The 13,337-nt window shown below is 46.6% G+C and overlaps 1 protein-coding gene across 1 annotated transcript in view; it reads left to right on the top strand.

The window, feature by feature from the left end:
• The window catches only part of LOC144154968 (glyoxylate reductase/hydroxypyruvate reductase-like), a 34,266-nt gene that overhangs the window by 12,702 nt on the left and 8,227 nt on the right, over window positions 1-13,337 (top strand). Inside the window, exons 6-8 of the mRNA XM_077686126.1 lie at window positions 1,805-1,882; window positions 7,179-7,338; window positions 11,588-11,718. Coding sequence (XP_077542252.1) covers window positions 1,805-1,882; window positions 7,179-7,338; window positions 11,588-11,718 — 369 coding nt within the window. The remainder of the gene's footprint in view (window positions 1-1,804; window positions 1,883-7,178; window positions 7,339-11,587; window positions 11,719-13,337) is intronic.

Below are 13,337 nucleotides of genomic sequence, written 5' to 3'. Positions count from 1 at the left end.
GGCTAAGAAATTATTTATGCCAAAATTTCAATTATCCTGATGCATCGCTGGTTTCGTAACGTCGGCAACGATGTATTAAAGGCAGGTACCATTGGCGAAAGTTAGTATGTTGACTCAGGTTGCCGCTATCACCAAAAAGCGCCCGTTGGTTACCTTAGTTACTGTCCGCCTTCCTGGATGGTGCAGCGATATACCGTTCAACGACCACTCTTTGTGCTCAGTTTGCTTTTGACCGGACCCGTACATGCCGTATTTTTGTTGCTGTTGATGCAGTTGATAGTAATCGTTTCACAAAACATTAGTACCAGTCGACAAATGGGGTCGCGTTAATTACATCGTTGTTTATTCCAATTGGTCAGTGTCGCGTCACTACATCTTATGCCAGAAAAGACAAACGGGTCCGACGGTTATATTCAGCAGCATCGGCCGCCGTAGTGCCGTATGAAGCAGTGTTTATACGTTTACGTGTTCGCCCGTGACTTCCACTGTTTAGCCCACTATTCTTACTGCTATAAAAAGAATATACACTAAATTTCAAGCGTGAATAGCTCGTTCCGCAAGCGCATGATCATGCTTATTTGCATCTCATTTTGTGGGCCTCAGCCAATCGCAAGAAGCGACTCATATTGCGTCTTAAGTTCCTTCCGCTAAAGTAGCTGGTGAATCGAAGGTATATTTTGTTTTTATAATTATGTAGCTTAGTTTAGCGCAGTGTACGCCCCAGCGTTATTCTAACCAGGCAGCCTTTTAAACGATTCAAACTTGTTTTTTTAATTCACATTGAAAGATCTAGACTTGATATCTCACTCAGCTTTATTCCAGCCACGAAAGACGTTTTTTTAACCGAAAAAATGCAAAAGTATTGAACAACTTTCAAATTTCGCGCCACCGTGACCGTGATATGGACAGGAGTGACCTGTTATGGGCCGGCACTAAAAACATTTTTTTTTCGCTGTGTTTACTGCGCGTTAGCATTCAAGTTGAACAATCAAACTAAACTAGAGGCCCAATAACAATGTCAGCCATGTTTCTTACCGGTGGCTTTGGTCGGCTGCCGCCAATCACACAAATAAGATTCTGTGACGTCACAGAAAAATTGCCGAAAGGTGGCTGGGGAGTCGCCACTGTTGAATATGTTTTCTTTAATATCTCGATTATTTGTTTGAAGTTTGCGATAAAATTGGTATTGTTGTTATCTGGAGTTTGGATAAAATCGGTTATGTTCTCATAACGACGAAACAGCCTTTTTAATGAACCGCGCCTGTATTTTGTCTTCATGGCTCCCTTAACACAGAGAAGGACGGAGCGTTAGTTTTTTTTTTTTTTTTCTTATAACGTCTCATGTCTCCTGGCCACCACTATCCTAAGAGAAAGCGATAGGGAATAAACTTTATTTTCTTCGTAGCCCCTCCATCCAGGTCCTGGGTGTGTACAAGGATAGTGGTGGCTGGTTGGGGGGCGCATTTAAGAAAGTGTGGGAAATGGATAAGTAAGTGGGAGTGAGAAACATGGGTTGCGAAAATCGGACGGGGCACCCCGATAAAATTAGTGAGTCGACGGGGCGCAGTTGTTCTTTGCGATACAATAAATAGGGGTCGCACAGCAAAGTAATACGCAAAATAATGGACACGGTATAGGAAGCGTTAATAAGACAAAAAAGTTTTTTATTTGAAATCTCCTCAATGATTTCCGGGCTTTCTCATCATTACCCCGGTTGAGAGCGTTATAACTAGTACTGTATTAATCCCTAAACGCAAAGCAGAACATTAGCCTATTTTTGCAAACACTTTTATTAACTTTTCAGGGCTGGAGGTTGCCAACCGGCTAAGGGCGTTCAAAATTCGAAGCTTCTTGTACCACAACAGACGCCCTAAACTAGACCGTAAGTATTTATGGGCTTCCAGAGAACAAAATGACGATTTTAACCATCAATCAAAGCTGTAGCGACGTTATTTGTGCGGGTAATGTTAAAATTTTGTGACAGTTCTATGATAACACACACACACACACACACACACACACACACACACACACACACACACACACACACACACACACACACGCACGCACGCACGCACACGCACGCACGCACGCACGCACGGACACACACACGAAAAGCAAAAACACTCGTGTGTACGAGATTTCGGCGCACGTTAAAGATCCCCAGGTGGTCAAAATTAATCCGGAGCCCTCCACTACGGCGCGCCTCATCGCCGGCGTTGCGTCGGCGCGTTAAATCCTACAATCAATCAATCAATCAATCAATCAATCAATCAATCAATCAATCAATCAATCAATCAATCAATCAATCAATCAATCAATCAATCAATCAATCAATCAATCAATCAATCATTCAAACGCCACACGCACGCATACGCACTCGCACACACACGCATACGCACACGCACGCGCGCGACAGACAGACAGACAGACAGACAGACAGACAGACAGACAGACAGACAGACAGACAGACAGACAGACAGACAGACACTTTCATGCAAGCCAAAACGTTATGGTCCAAGTGAGAATGATAGAGAGGTGGAGAAAAAAGAAAGCACGCTTTTATACGCACGCGTCATGTATTGCTACATAGTGTCAAGAAATTAAGGGTCCCAGGAATTTCGAACGATACACCACCCCTCACGCACGCCACGCATTGCTGAAATCGCATTTATCATAAAGCGACGTACCTATATATTCTAGCATTCGTTGCTCGTTCAATGAAGTTCCAAAAATAGAATTTTTTTATACAGTCAAAACTCCATTTATAACGAAAACCGATTTTACAAACTTCCCCACCGGGCGAAGGAATTCGGATTCCCCCGCAGGTTCCTATACGGCTCAATGCTTTTATGAACTCGAAATAACGTAATAAATTAAGCGTCATTCCCGATTTAACGAAAGATTGCGAGAAATAGGCATTCAAAAAAGGAGCAGTTTCGAATGTGTTTCGTCAGTGACGACACGAAGATTTTTTGCGCCATTTCAGAAAAAAAAAAAAAGAGACATCTGAGTTCTGCGGGGTAACCTCAACTGACCCATGGCCGCAAACCCCGAGGCATCCCGGCCAGCACGCTTTGCATAATCTTGAAGAGAAAAGATGCGATCATCCATACCGCTTCGTCTTAAATTGCGCCGAAGAAAATAATGTGAAGACCACCCCGCACAATAAGCTGGAGCAAGCCCTGTTTACGTGGTTCAAGGGTATGAGAGCCAGGAGCGTTCCGCTAAGCGGGAAAGTTGTACAACAAAGGGCGCCTGGTTTCGCGCCTCTGCTGGGGTGCGACAACTTCAGGGCAAGCCTAGCTGGCTGGCTTATTATTTTCGCCGGGGACTCTTATTATCGGCAGGCGAGCGCCGCGGCCGCGGCAATTACGATGTCATGATAGCTGTTTGAGATGCGAATCAGTTTAGACATCGAATTTACGGAATCAGCTGCTTGGAGTATGACAGTGTTGATTTTACGAAGTTCTCGATTTAACGAAATAATTCGCAGTTACAGGTGTCTTGTTAGCTCGATTTTTAACTGCCCTTATTCGCCATGCTTCTCAGATAATTTTCAAAGCCGTGCTGTTATAGGCTAGGGTATGACCAAAACTGTGCGCGTCGACATAGGTGTGTAAAAAAGGTCGCGTCGACAAAATTGAATCTCGTGGCAAAGCCAACTTTCTCGCAAATTCTCTAGCTGTCAATCTAATGTAGTTACATTTTAAAAATCGTATACGGAAATTGGCCGCCATGACGGCTCTGTCATTACGCCGAGTGTTATTTACATGTCATAATCAGTTAGCTCACAGTGAAATTGCAAAAGTTACGGATGCTGTCATTACATGGCCATCTGCGGAGGGAGTATGATTACAGAGAGCATCTCTAACTCTTGTTTTAGAGAAACTATCCTGAAACAAATTATATGACAATTAGCCGCTAAGACGACTCTAACATCACGTCGTTTAATCTACTTTTCACAATTAGGTACTTCACAGTGAAGTTGTGAATACTGTGAAATTCCAGTCTGCTGTCGATACATGGGCTTCTACGGGAGGGAAACGGTCAGCCCCATGTTTGCCCCTATAGAATAAAGCTCTAGTCCGTCCAAGTTTCATTCAGCTAATTAAATGGGAAATACGCTCAACCACAAATTAATAACAACGTGTTTGTTTCGTACACTTCTTGTACTGCGCCCTGCTCCTCTGGTCATCTCTTTTCACAGAGTAGAAGTGCACTGATTTTTTTTTTTCTGTCACATTTATTTCTCGCGCGGTTTTTGGCGGCCCCGCCCATTTGCATGAACACTCGTTGCAGCATGCTCTCGGCATACCGAGTTTGCATTCAAACCGCTGCCGCACTCCAGTCAGAATTCCACTCCCTATAATAAGCACCATTATACCTCTAAACTCCGCAGGAATATGGCCAGCACGCATGCTTTTTGCACTAGAGTTCTCATGACACAAGCCGTAGCTGCGCTTCCCTTAGCGACGATTTCTGAAGTTGAAATGAGAATACAAAATTTTCAGAACCCCGAAGCACTCTCCATGATGCAGTGAATGCCAAAGCAACTCACAGTGCGTTAAAGGAGCCATGAAGAGAAAATACAACTTCATTTAATTTGAAAGAACTGGGATTCAGTATCTCACTCAGCTCCATTACAGCCACAAAAGATGTTTTTTAACGAAAAAAAAGCAAGAAGTATTAAAAACTTTCAAATTTTGCGCCACAGTGACGTGTTATGAGCAAGAATGACGTCACACGGGCCAACAATAAAACATAATTTTCAGTGCGTTAACTGCCCGTTAGCATTCAAGTGATGCGGTCAAATGGAACTAGAGGCCCCATTACAGACGTCCAGTCATGTGTCGTCGCGACAGGTCAGTTAGGCAACCGCCAATCGCACAAACAAGGTTCCGTGACGTCATAGAAAAGTTGCGGGAAATTGGCTAGGGGGTCGCGACTGCTTCACACGTTTTCGTCAATATCTCCGTTATTTGTTCGAAGATTGTGATGATATTGGTATCATTGTTATCGGGACTAAGCAGTCTTTCTAATAAACCCAACTTATATTTTGTCTTCATGTCTCCTTTAAGCAACGGGTACCGGTTAACAACGTTACAGCTCAAATGATAGCGTTAGGTCTAACGTTCGGCTGGCACATACCCGCGTGAGCATCGCCAAGCAACGAAGATATTTAGCGGAAGCGTACTTTTCTGCTCGCCTAGTTGCCACTTTTTCGATTAGCCTGCTCAACTTGCCCAATGGGCCTCAGTACATGTATGTACAGCCGGCTGCGATATTATTAAATAATATCGCCGGAGCGCCAACTGGCGGGTGGGCTGGCGCCTCATCGCGGTGGACAGAAGGCAAACCCTTGCGCTGTAATCAGGCGGCTTCCTTCATTGACGGAAGGCGATAGAACAATGCCAGCAGAAGCTTACACGGGGAATTGGTAGTTTGAGTGCCTTCGCTTTCTTGTCTCTGCGAGCTGTGGCTCTAAGCATGAGCGAGAAAACAAAAGTCGAGCGAAAATAGAAAGAGCTTGGCTGTGACTCACACCATCCATCAGTGATAGATGAAATTTATATGAAGAGTTTGTCGTAAAACGCGCTAATACCTGTGTTCGACAGTAAGGTACAGATAAAAGTGAGGAAGAAACCGCAGACGAAAAAAAAAAAAAGCTAAACCAAGTTCCACCCAGCAGCGGAGCTGTGTTTCTCTTGCGCCAGCGCGAACGTCAGCGGGCGCTAGCACGATAACGGCAGCGCTGTGGCCGCGCAAATTGTACGGTTCGTGCAAAAGAATCGGCAGCTAAACGCCAGTGGCGGAAGGCTGCGAGACCACTGCGTCCTCTGTGGTGGTTCTTGGAACCGGTTTCTGCGAAGCGGCCGGTGGGTCTGGGAGCCTGCTTCTACCCCTGAGTGACGCACGACCTTCAGCAGACTTAAGAAAAGGGTGGATCTGATCCCCAGGTGGTCAAAATTAATCCGGAGCCCTCCACTACGGCGCGCCTCATCGCCTGCGTTGCGTCGGCGCGTTAAACCCTACAATCAATCAATCAAAAGGGTGGATCTAGAACAGCTCCGCTGTCAATTGTTGTCACCGGTCGGCGATTGACGGAGTAACTGATTGACAGCAGAAGGGTATGTGTCGTGCTTGCGGTACCAGCCTAACTAAGTCAGCATTTAGTCAGCTATTACTATTGAGCCGTAGTAGCATTTAGGGATACTTGCTTGTCTCGCATTCCGGGCGCCGTGGGTTCGATTTTGATCCACACCCTAATTTACGATTTTTTTTTCAACTCAACTGCTTCACTTTTACTCTATTTGCGTCGTCTGGAATTTTGCTTACCATTTCTCGGTTACCCCGGGATTTCGACCTACCCACCTACAGATGAAAAGTTGAGGAGCCACCCTGCACTATAGACGTGGACGCATGGCCAGCGAAGCTGTCAGGCGCCAAGGAACGCGCACCCGTTGTATGGCACCGCTGTCGCTTCAGCGAACAACGCTGCAGCGCGTGTGGCAAAACGCTCGTCAGTGAATGCGGAAAGGCGCTGCCGGTGGCGGCCGGCGAGGTTCTCTGCGTGGGGCTGGGAAGACTAACCCTCGTATTCTGAGTCGTTTCTTTACCCGACCCTCCAGTGGAGGGGATCATTGAAATCTATTTGCCCATGCATTAGCATTGCGGAATCCTCTCCTCAGCCGAGTGGAGGAAGCAAATGGAGTGGAGGAGGGACTCAGAATACGGCCCTTTATTCTCAAGCTGTTTTTATATCGGTAAATCTTGGGGAAAGGGAAAGCATTTACGAGGCACGTTACACTTACGTCTACGGTTTGCGCCAGTGCCAAAAGCGGGCTACGCACGTATTCAATAAATGCACTAAAAGCGACTGCGGCGAATTATTTCTTTTAATGGTTCGTTTTTTTTAGTGCTCTCCGGGGGCACTGCGAGCGACTATGTCGTGTTCATTCGTTTCGATTCCACCTCCCTCTTTGGAGGTCCTTTTTTCCTTAAATGATGGCCTACTGAAGGAAAATGACTGGCGGAACATCGCATTCTCCCTCTTTCCTCCCCCAGTTCTGGGCCCAATTAAGTTTATACATCGGTAGGTCGAAAGTCCGGCGTCGTCGTAACCGAGAGGCGGCCGCCGAATCAACTGATGTTTAAGCTTCTTTTCGCTGGCGCAGCGCTGCCGCACGACATCCAGTACAGCAACCTGAAGCACCTCCTGTGCAACAGCGACATCGTGATAGTCACCTGTCCGCTCAACAAGGACTCGCTCAAAATGTTCAACGCCAAGACCTTCCAGCTTATGAAGCACACGGCCATCTTCATAAGCATCAGCAGGTAAACGCAGCTGTATGACTGGCTACGCGCGAAAAGAATTCGCCCAACGTTATTTTGAGTGCATGCTGGGCGATTTCACACCAGCGCTATGTCTCGCTAGGACTTGCGATCGCCATTACTGTCCACCGCTTTCCTCACTAACAAAAAGAAAAGACAAACATTGTCTGGATTTCTTTTTTTGCAAACAACAAGTGCAAAAAAAAAACCACAACTCCCAAAGTAATCTCTTCAAAAGACGAGAGTCTTTCTTGGGCTACCTAAACGCGAAAATATTGGTCTGCCAGTCCGTCACTCGAATCAGCCAGAGACGCTACTGGTGAGCATGCTCACTGCTCTTCCACTGGTAATTGGTGGGTAAGTGATTGGAGAGGGGAAGAGAAGTTTGCAGGGGCAGGGACGGAGAAAAAGCGGGATACAGAGAGTGAGGTGACAAAATAGGGAAAGGGAAAAGATGCGAAAAACAGTGTAGCGAGTACAGGACGAGAAAGGGAAGTCTCAAGTGGAATGGTGTAAGTGGAAGGGAGGCCTCAACGAAGGATGAGGAGCGGAGGTGAGGAAGGGAACAAGAATTGGTGATTGTAATGAATTAGCGTAGGGAGACGAGTGTGGAAGGAGGGCGGGAGGGAGACTAGAATGCAGATAAAAGCGGAGAACAGGATGAAAACAGTATCAGTAAAGGGTAGAGTCGGGGGAGGGAGACGGGAGTGGGAAAGATTGTAGTTGGAAAAGGACCGGGAGGGCAGGACTCGGGAGGGAATAAAGTGGAGGGGAAGCACACAACTTCAGCTCCAGTGGGAGAAAATGAAGGGGAGGAGAGGAGGAGAGGACAAGGAGTGTACACCATTTAAAGGAAACTAGCGGAAGAAGGAGGGGGAGAGGCGGAAGTGCGATGGACAGAAAGAAAGGAAGGGAATAGGGATAAGAGAGTGAAAAGAAGTGTCGCAAATGGAGGGGGAGAGGAGGAAAGGAATGGTGAGGCGAGCAAGTGGGAATGGGTAAGCGAAAATTATGACGGGAAGGTGGACTGGAGGAGGGACGTTGAAAATTGGGAAACCAATTGTGGGGAGAGGAGGCCCAGGCTCAGACTGAGGGAGATCCGGTGCCATTGTATTGTAATATTCCAGTACACTACATACGTGGTCTCGGCTTTGCCGACCAACATAGGCTGGTCTTCGAGTGAGGGGCTGTCCAGGATCAGCCTCTAAGGCCTTGAAAAAATGAGATGGACGAAGCAGGGTTTTTAATCCATTCGCGAACCATAACAAAACAGAAAAATAGGAGTATGAGGGGAAGAAAGTTGATTGGATGGTGGTGAAGGTAATTGGAGGAGGGAGATGATGAGAGGAAAAAGCTCGGAGGGAAAAGGAAGGGAGGAGAGGGAAACGTAATGGGGGTTAGGGGAGGGGAAGGGGGGAGTGAAATAGAAGATGATGAGGGAAGTGAGGGACAAGGGAAGCGTGGAACACGATGGGGAGGAAAGAGAAGGACAAGGCGCCAAGGGAAGGAAAGGTGAAGTAAGTAGAGGGTCGGATGCGAGGGGGACATAGCGGAGAGGGCACGTAGGAGTGAGAGAGGATTATGGAAAGGCCAGAGAGAAGGGGATGTGAGGGAGAGAGAGGAAGAGGAGCGGAGTGTGATAGAAGGTGACTGCGAGTGTAGGACAGGGAGGATCAGAGGGGTAGACTCGAAGACAAGAAAGCTTGCCGCCGAAAGAGCACTGCTGCACTACACCTTTGTCAATCCCTCCGTGCAACATTCTCGCTCATTGTGACTTGCCTCACCAGCGGCCGCTTGGGTTACCGTGAAGCCGCGGAAAGCGGCTTGTGTCCAGCAGCAGCGTCAGTCACCCCGCGTCCTTGTGCGCAAAGCCCGGTCGCTCCCCGTCGATAGGGAGGGGGGGTCCGGCGAAACACGGACGACGGGAGGATTGGGTGATTGAACCCGATAATATTGCAGATGGTCGTCGCAATGCCAATACGCCGATCGGAACACAATGGAGGTCATTAATATGCAAAAAGGAGTCCCTTTACAGGCTTGTTGCAACTAAAACTTTGCGCCCGATAGTTCTCCAAGTCCCTATTTATAACCCAAGCAACCACGGACGTCCGCGGAACGTCCGAAAAGACAGCCGAACATCCAATGCCAAGTTTGGACGGCCACTGTATGCCCATGTACGTCCATGTTTGGATGTACATTTGCGGACGTACAGTGGACATCCAGCAACAGATCTACAAAGGATATACATTTTCGTATGTCCGAAGGAGATCAGTCCATTGACGGACGTACAAAGTTATCACAAAGAATCCAATAATTGCGCAAATTGAATATGAAAGCAAAAAACATAAAAGCTAGTCTTCTTTTCAATAAAAAAGATTTTGTACATCAGCACCTTGACTTGTACATTGCAAGTTTCATCTGTATATTACTAAAATTAGACATAATTTTATAACTGTTTCGAAGCACCTCACCGACTCTTTACGATGATCTCTTTGGGGAAAGGTATATAAAAATTGAGAACCACTAACAAAATGTGTGAAGCAAGTTGAACGTGTTCGTGTGGACTTGTCTTCCCGGTGCTGCATTGGTGTTGTACGGTGCAGTATTCATTGTAGGAATATATGCTCTTGGTTAATAAAACGTTTCTGATTGTGTAAAATTTTCTGCAAACATCCAAAATGCATCCTATTTCGGACGTCCGAATGGATTTACGCAAGTATTAAAACCGGACGTACCACGGACGTACATGGTATGCCCATCTGAGCCAGAATGGATGTACGCTGGAGGGCCTACGGACGTCCGATGGTTGCTTGGGAAGCTTATTTACATGCACGATTGTTCTTTATTTTAAGCTTCCTCCACCCTTCAGCGCTTTCTCGATCACTGCCATCGTGTACACACCCGAATGTCGTTCGCTTTACTTGCATTAATTTCAACAGCTCCGCCAATTCAATTTGATCCAGCGTACTCGACAATTTCATGTTCTCACATTTCGCAATAAGTGGGAGTGTGGGAGTTGGTTAAGCAGTTTCTTTCCTACATGCTGCTCCTCTTACAGCTGCTGATGTCTCTGTGATCACCGTTGCTAAGTTTTCATTCAGCGTGTCCACACTGTCCTCGTTCTCACCGCTTAAAAGAGCGAAAAGAGCGTTATTTTAAACTCCCGCGTCCTGTCTCCAAGTGGCTCCACGTCGGGTGTTCTACTTTTCGCTACTTTCCCTCTTTCCATTTTGAGATTCTGCCTTATTTTGCACCTAACCATCCTATGATCGCTGCTCCGAATCTTTCCTAGCACCTCCACATCCTGCACAATACTTGGATTGTCACTTACAATGAAGCCAAGCTACCTATGGCTAGGATCCAGCAGATTGCCTCCGGCGACAGACCACGCGAGACTAACAATTTTCAGCGCACGGAAAAAAAAAATTAATATAAAATAAAAAAAAGGTCCCAGGGCGTCCATATTTTTATATAAGATGGCTTAAATTGGCCCGTAAAATGTCTCCCCAGCAATGCACTTGTGTTTATAGGTGAAGCCAACTTCAGAAAAATAGGTGTAAGTTTGGTTTTTGTAAGATGGCTTTCCAACAGTGTGCATTGCACAGTGAAGCATGGTCATCTACGGAGGAAGTATATGGTTACAGCACCACTTTGTACTCATTTGTAATCGTGTATGCTCCTCGCAACGCGCGGCGTCCCGCCCCCCACCCCCCTTGACATTGTGCAATGCCGTGCGCTCTTCGGCTGTCACTAGTGCGGCTCACTAGAAACGTCATGGTCGCTATCCACAAATCGCGTGACCTTTGTCTGTGACGTAGAGATCACGCCACTGTCCTCAAAATTCAACATAGCCAACCCCCGTTGTAAATAAACACCCACTCAGCCAATCCCACCAGAGTGCCAGCTCCACTGGACTTCCCTCTTCACAGGGTGGAAGCGCTCTGAATTTTCCATTTCCATGTCCATTTCCTATTCCTTGATTTGCAGAAGAATGTGTTCATTTGTCTCAGGTTATTTCCCGCGGTAAATGCAATCACTGCAACTGTCTGTTCCAAAGTTTCCCACTGAGCTTTGTTAGCGTGTATGGTCAGCGTGCTCTGTGATTCACAGTACATACTTATACCTTTCTGACCCCTTACCTTTCGGCAATTTGAAATGGTGGGCACAGTAATGCATGATCACTTGACGTACGAAGAGTGGTGTTGGCATGACGAGGCTCCTAATCGCGTAGGTCACGGCACTGTGGATGCAGGCGCGAGGTTGTGGACGAGGAAGCGCTGTGCCACAGTCTCACTACCGGATCGATCGCTTTTGCGGCGATTGATGCTGCGGGCAACATGCCGATGTCCAAGGACCACCCGCTCCTTAAGCTCTCAAACTGCGGTGAGTGCTGTCTGATAACTCCCTCTGGCATACATAGAGGTGGCGGCACGGTGAGTGGTTGACGGTGTTTGGAGTCGTTTCCCAGTGTATGTTATCATGGGCAGCTTTACCGGAAAGCACCAACACAAAGATAATGGTGGAGCTGCTCAGTAGTGGAAACGGGAAGTGGCGATATGAAACATACGAACAATGTTATAGCGCACATCACGCACTTGTGGGCCATGTACGTGATATGACCTAGAGCGGCAATCGAACTTAGGCGATGCACATCTTAGACTTCAAGCAGAGTTAAGGATTTTATCATGTCATATGATGTATGCCTGACTCCAACCAAAAAACTTGCCTGCATGTATGTCATGAGTCATGACACACCACCAATGTTATACATAATAAAAATCATCATCATAGCATTATCATCACCATAATCATCCTCATGGTTTGTGATAGGTGCACAGGCCAGACAACTCTGCCTCCTCAATAGAACAATGTGGAAGGGGGAGTGGGAGTAAACAGGATGAAGGATAGCCGCTAACTTGTCTACATTATTTAATAAACTCACCAGATTACAGATTACAGTCCAGAATGCATAGTTCATGTTCCAACTCTTTCCGGTCAGTTGATTCACACCTTTTTTACAACAAAAGTGAGTTCAAAAGTGTTTTCTCGCAGCACCCTCCCCGCCGATTTCCTAATGTCGGCTGTGGCGACACACTGGCCAGTTCTTGAGGCTAAATTTGGCGGGTTGCTAGCATGGTTAACCTGTAAAACCTGTGCGCGAACCTATAAAGAGTCAATATAAACCTCAAAAGGGGGAAAACCGAAATTTTGAAGGCTGATGTAACGTGACAACACGCTGAAAACCAGAGCAACGTCATTGAGGTAGTTGGTACGGTGGTCGTGAACGGCGCATCGTGTTTCCTCTCCTGATCATTAGTAACAAACAAAGGCTGAAGAGTTTCACTGAACAACCAAATAATAGCTTCACCATCACCATCATTAACAACAGCCTATTTGTGTCTAGTGCAAGACGAAGGCTCTGCCAGGGACATTTAACCACGCGTATCGAGAGTTTTTCTAGCCCATTCCTTATCCCAAAATTTTGGTATTTCACTTCTCCATCGGGTCATTTGTCTAGAGGGTGCCAATTTCATTTACTGTCCTTGGTAGCACTTCAGTTAAACCAATGGTACACTTGTTGCCCATTACATGCATTACATGACTTGCCCAACCTCACTCCTTTCACTTAGTTTAGCTAAGACGTCTTCCGAGTGTTGATTCTCTAACACATAACGCCATTTATATTAACACATAACGCCATTTATATTAATTCATAATTCCTTACGCTTATTCATAAGTGTTACTTCCAGCCATGTTATCGGACAATGGCTCATTGGGCCGACCTTAGCTTTCTTTCAGGGTACATGGTAAGACCCCGAGGTTCTGCCCAATACGCCATTCTAAGAAGCAGTGGCGCACCTACTGAGGAGGAGGGGGTTGTAACTCCTCCCCCAGAGGCCCACTGACCCTCTCCCTCTCCCCCCCCCCCCCCCCCCCTTCAACCGATCCGACAACCGAAGTTGACTGAGCGAAGTTTACAGTTTCTGAAGCTTCTATTGTTG

The sequence above is a fragment of the Haemaphysalis longicornis genome, unplaced genomic scaffold (genome assembly GCF_048455015.1).
Source record: "Haemaphysalis longicornis isolate Haplotype H1 unplaced genomic scaffold, Haemaphysalis longicornis Haplotype H1 scaffold_1, whole genome shotgun sequence".
Taxonomy (NCBI): Eukaryota; Metazoa; Arthropoda; class Arachnida; order Ixodida; family Ixodidae; genus Haemaphysalis; species Haemaphysalis longicornis.
Note: the sequence above shows the minus strand (reverse complement) of the source record. Positions and strands in the feature narration are given on the sequence as shown.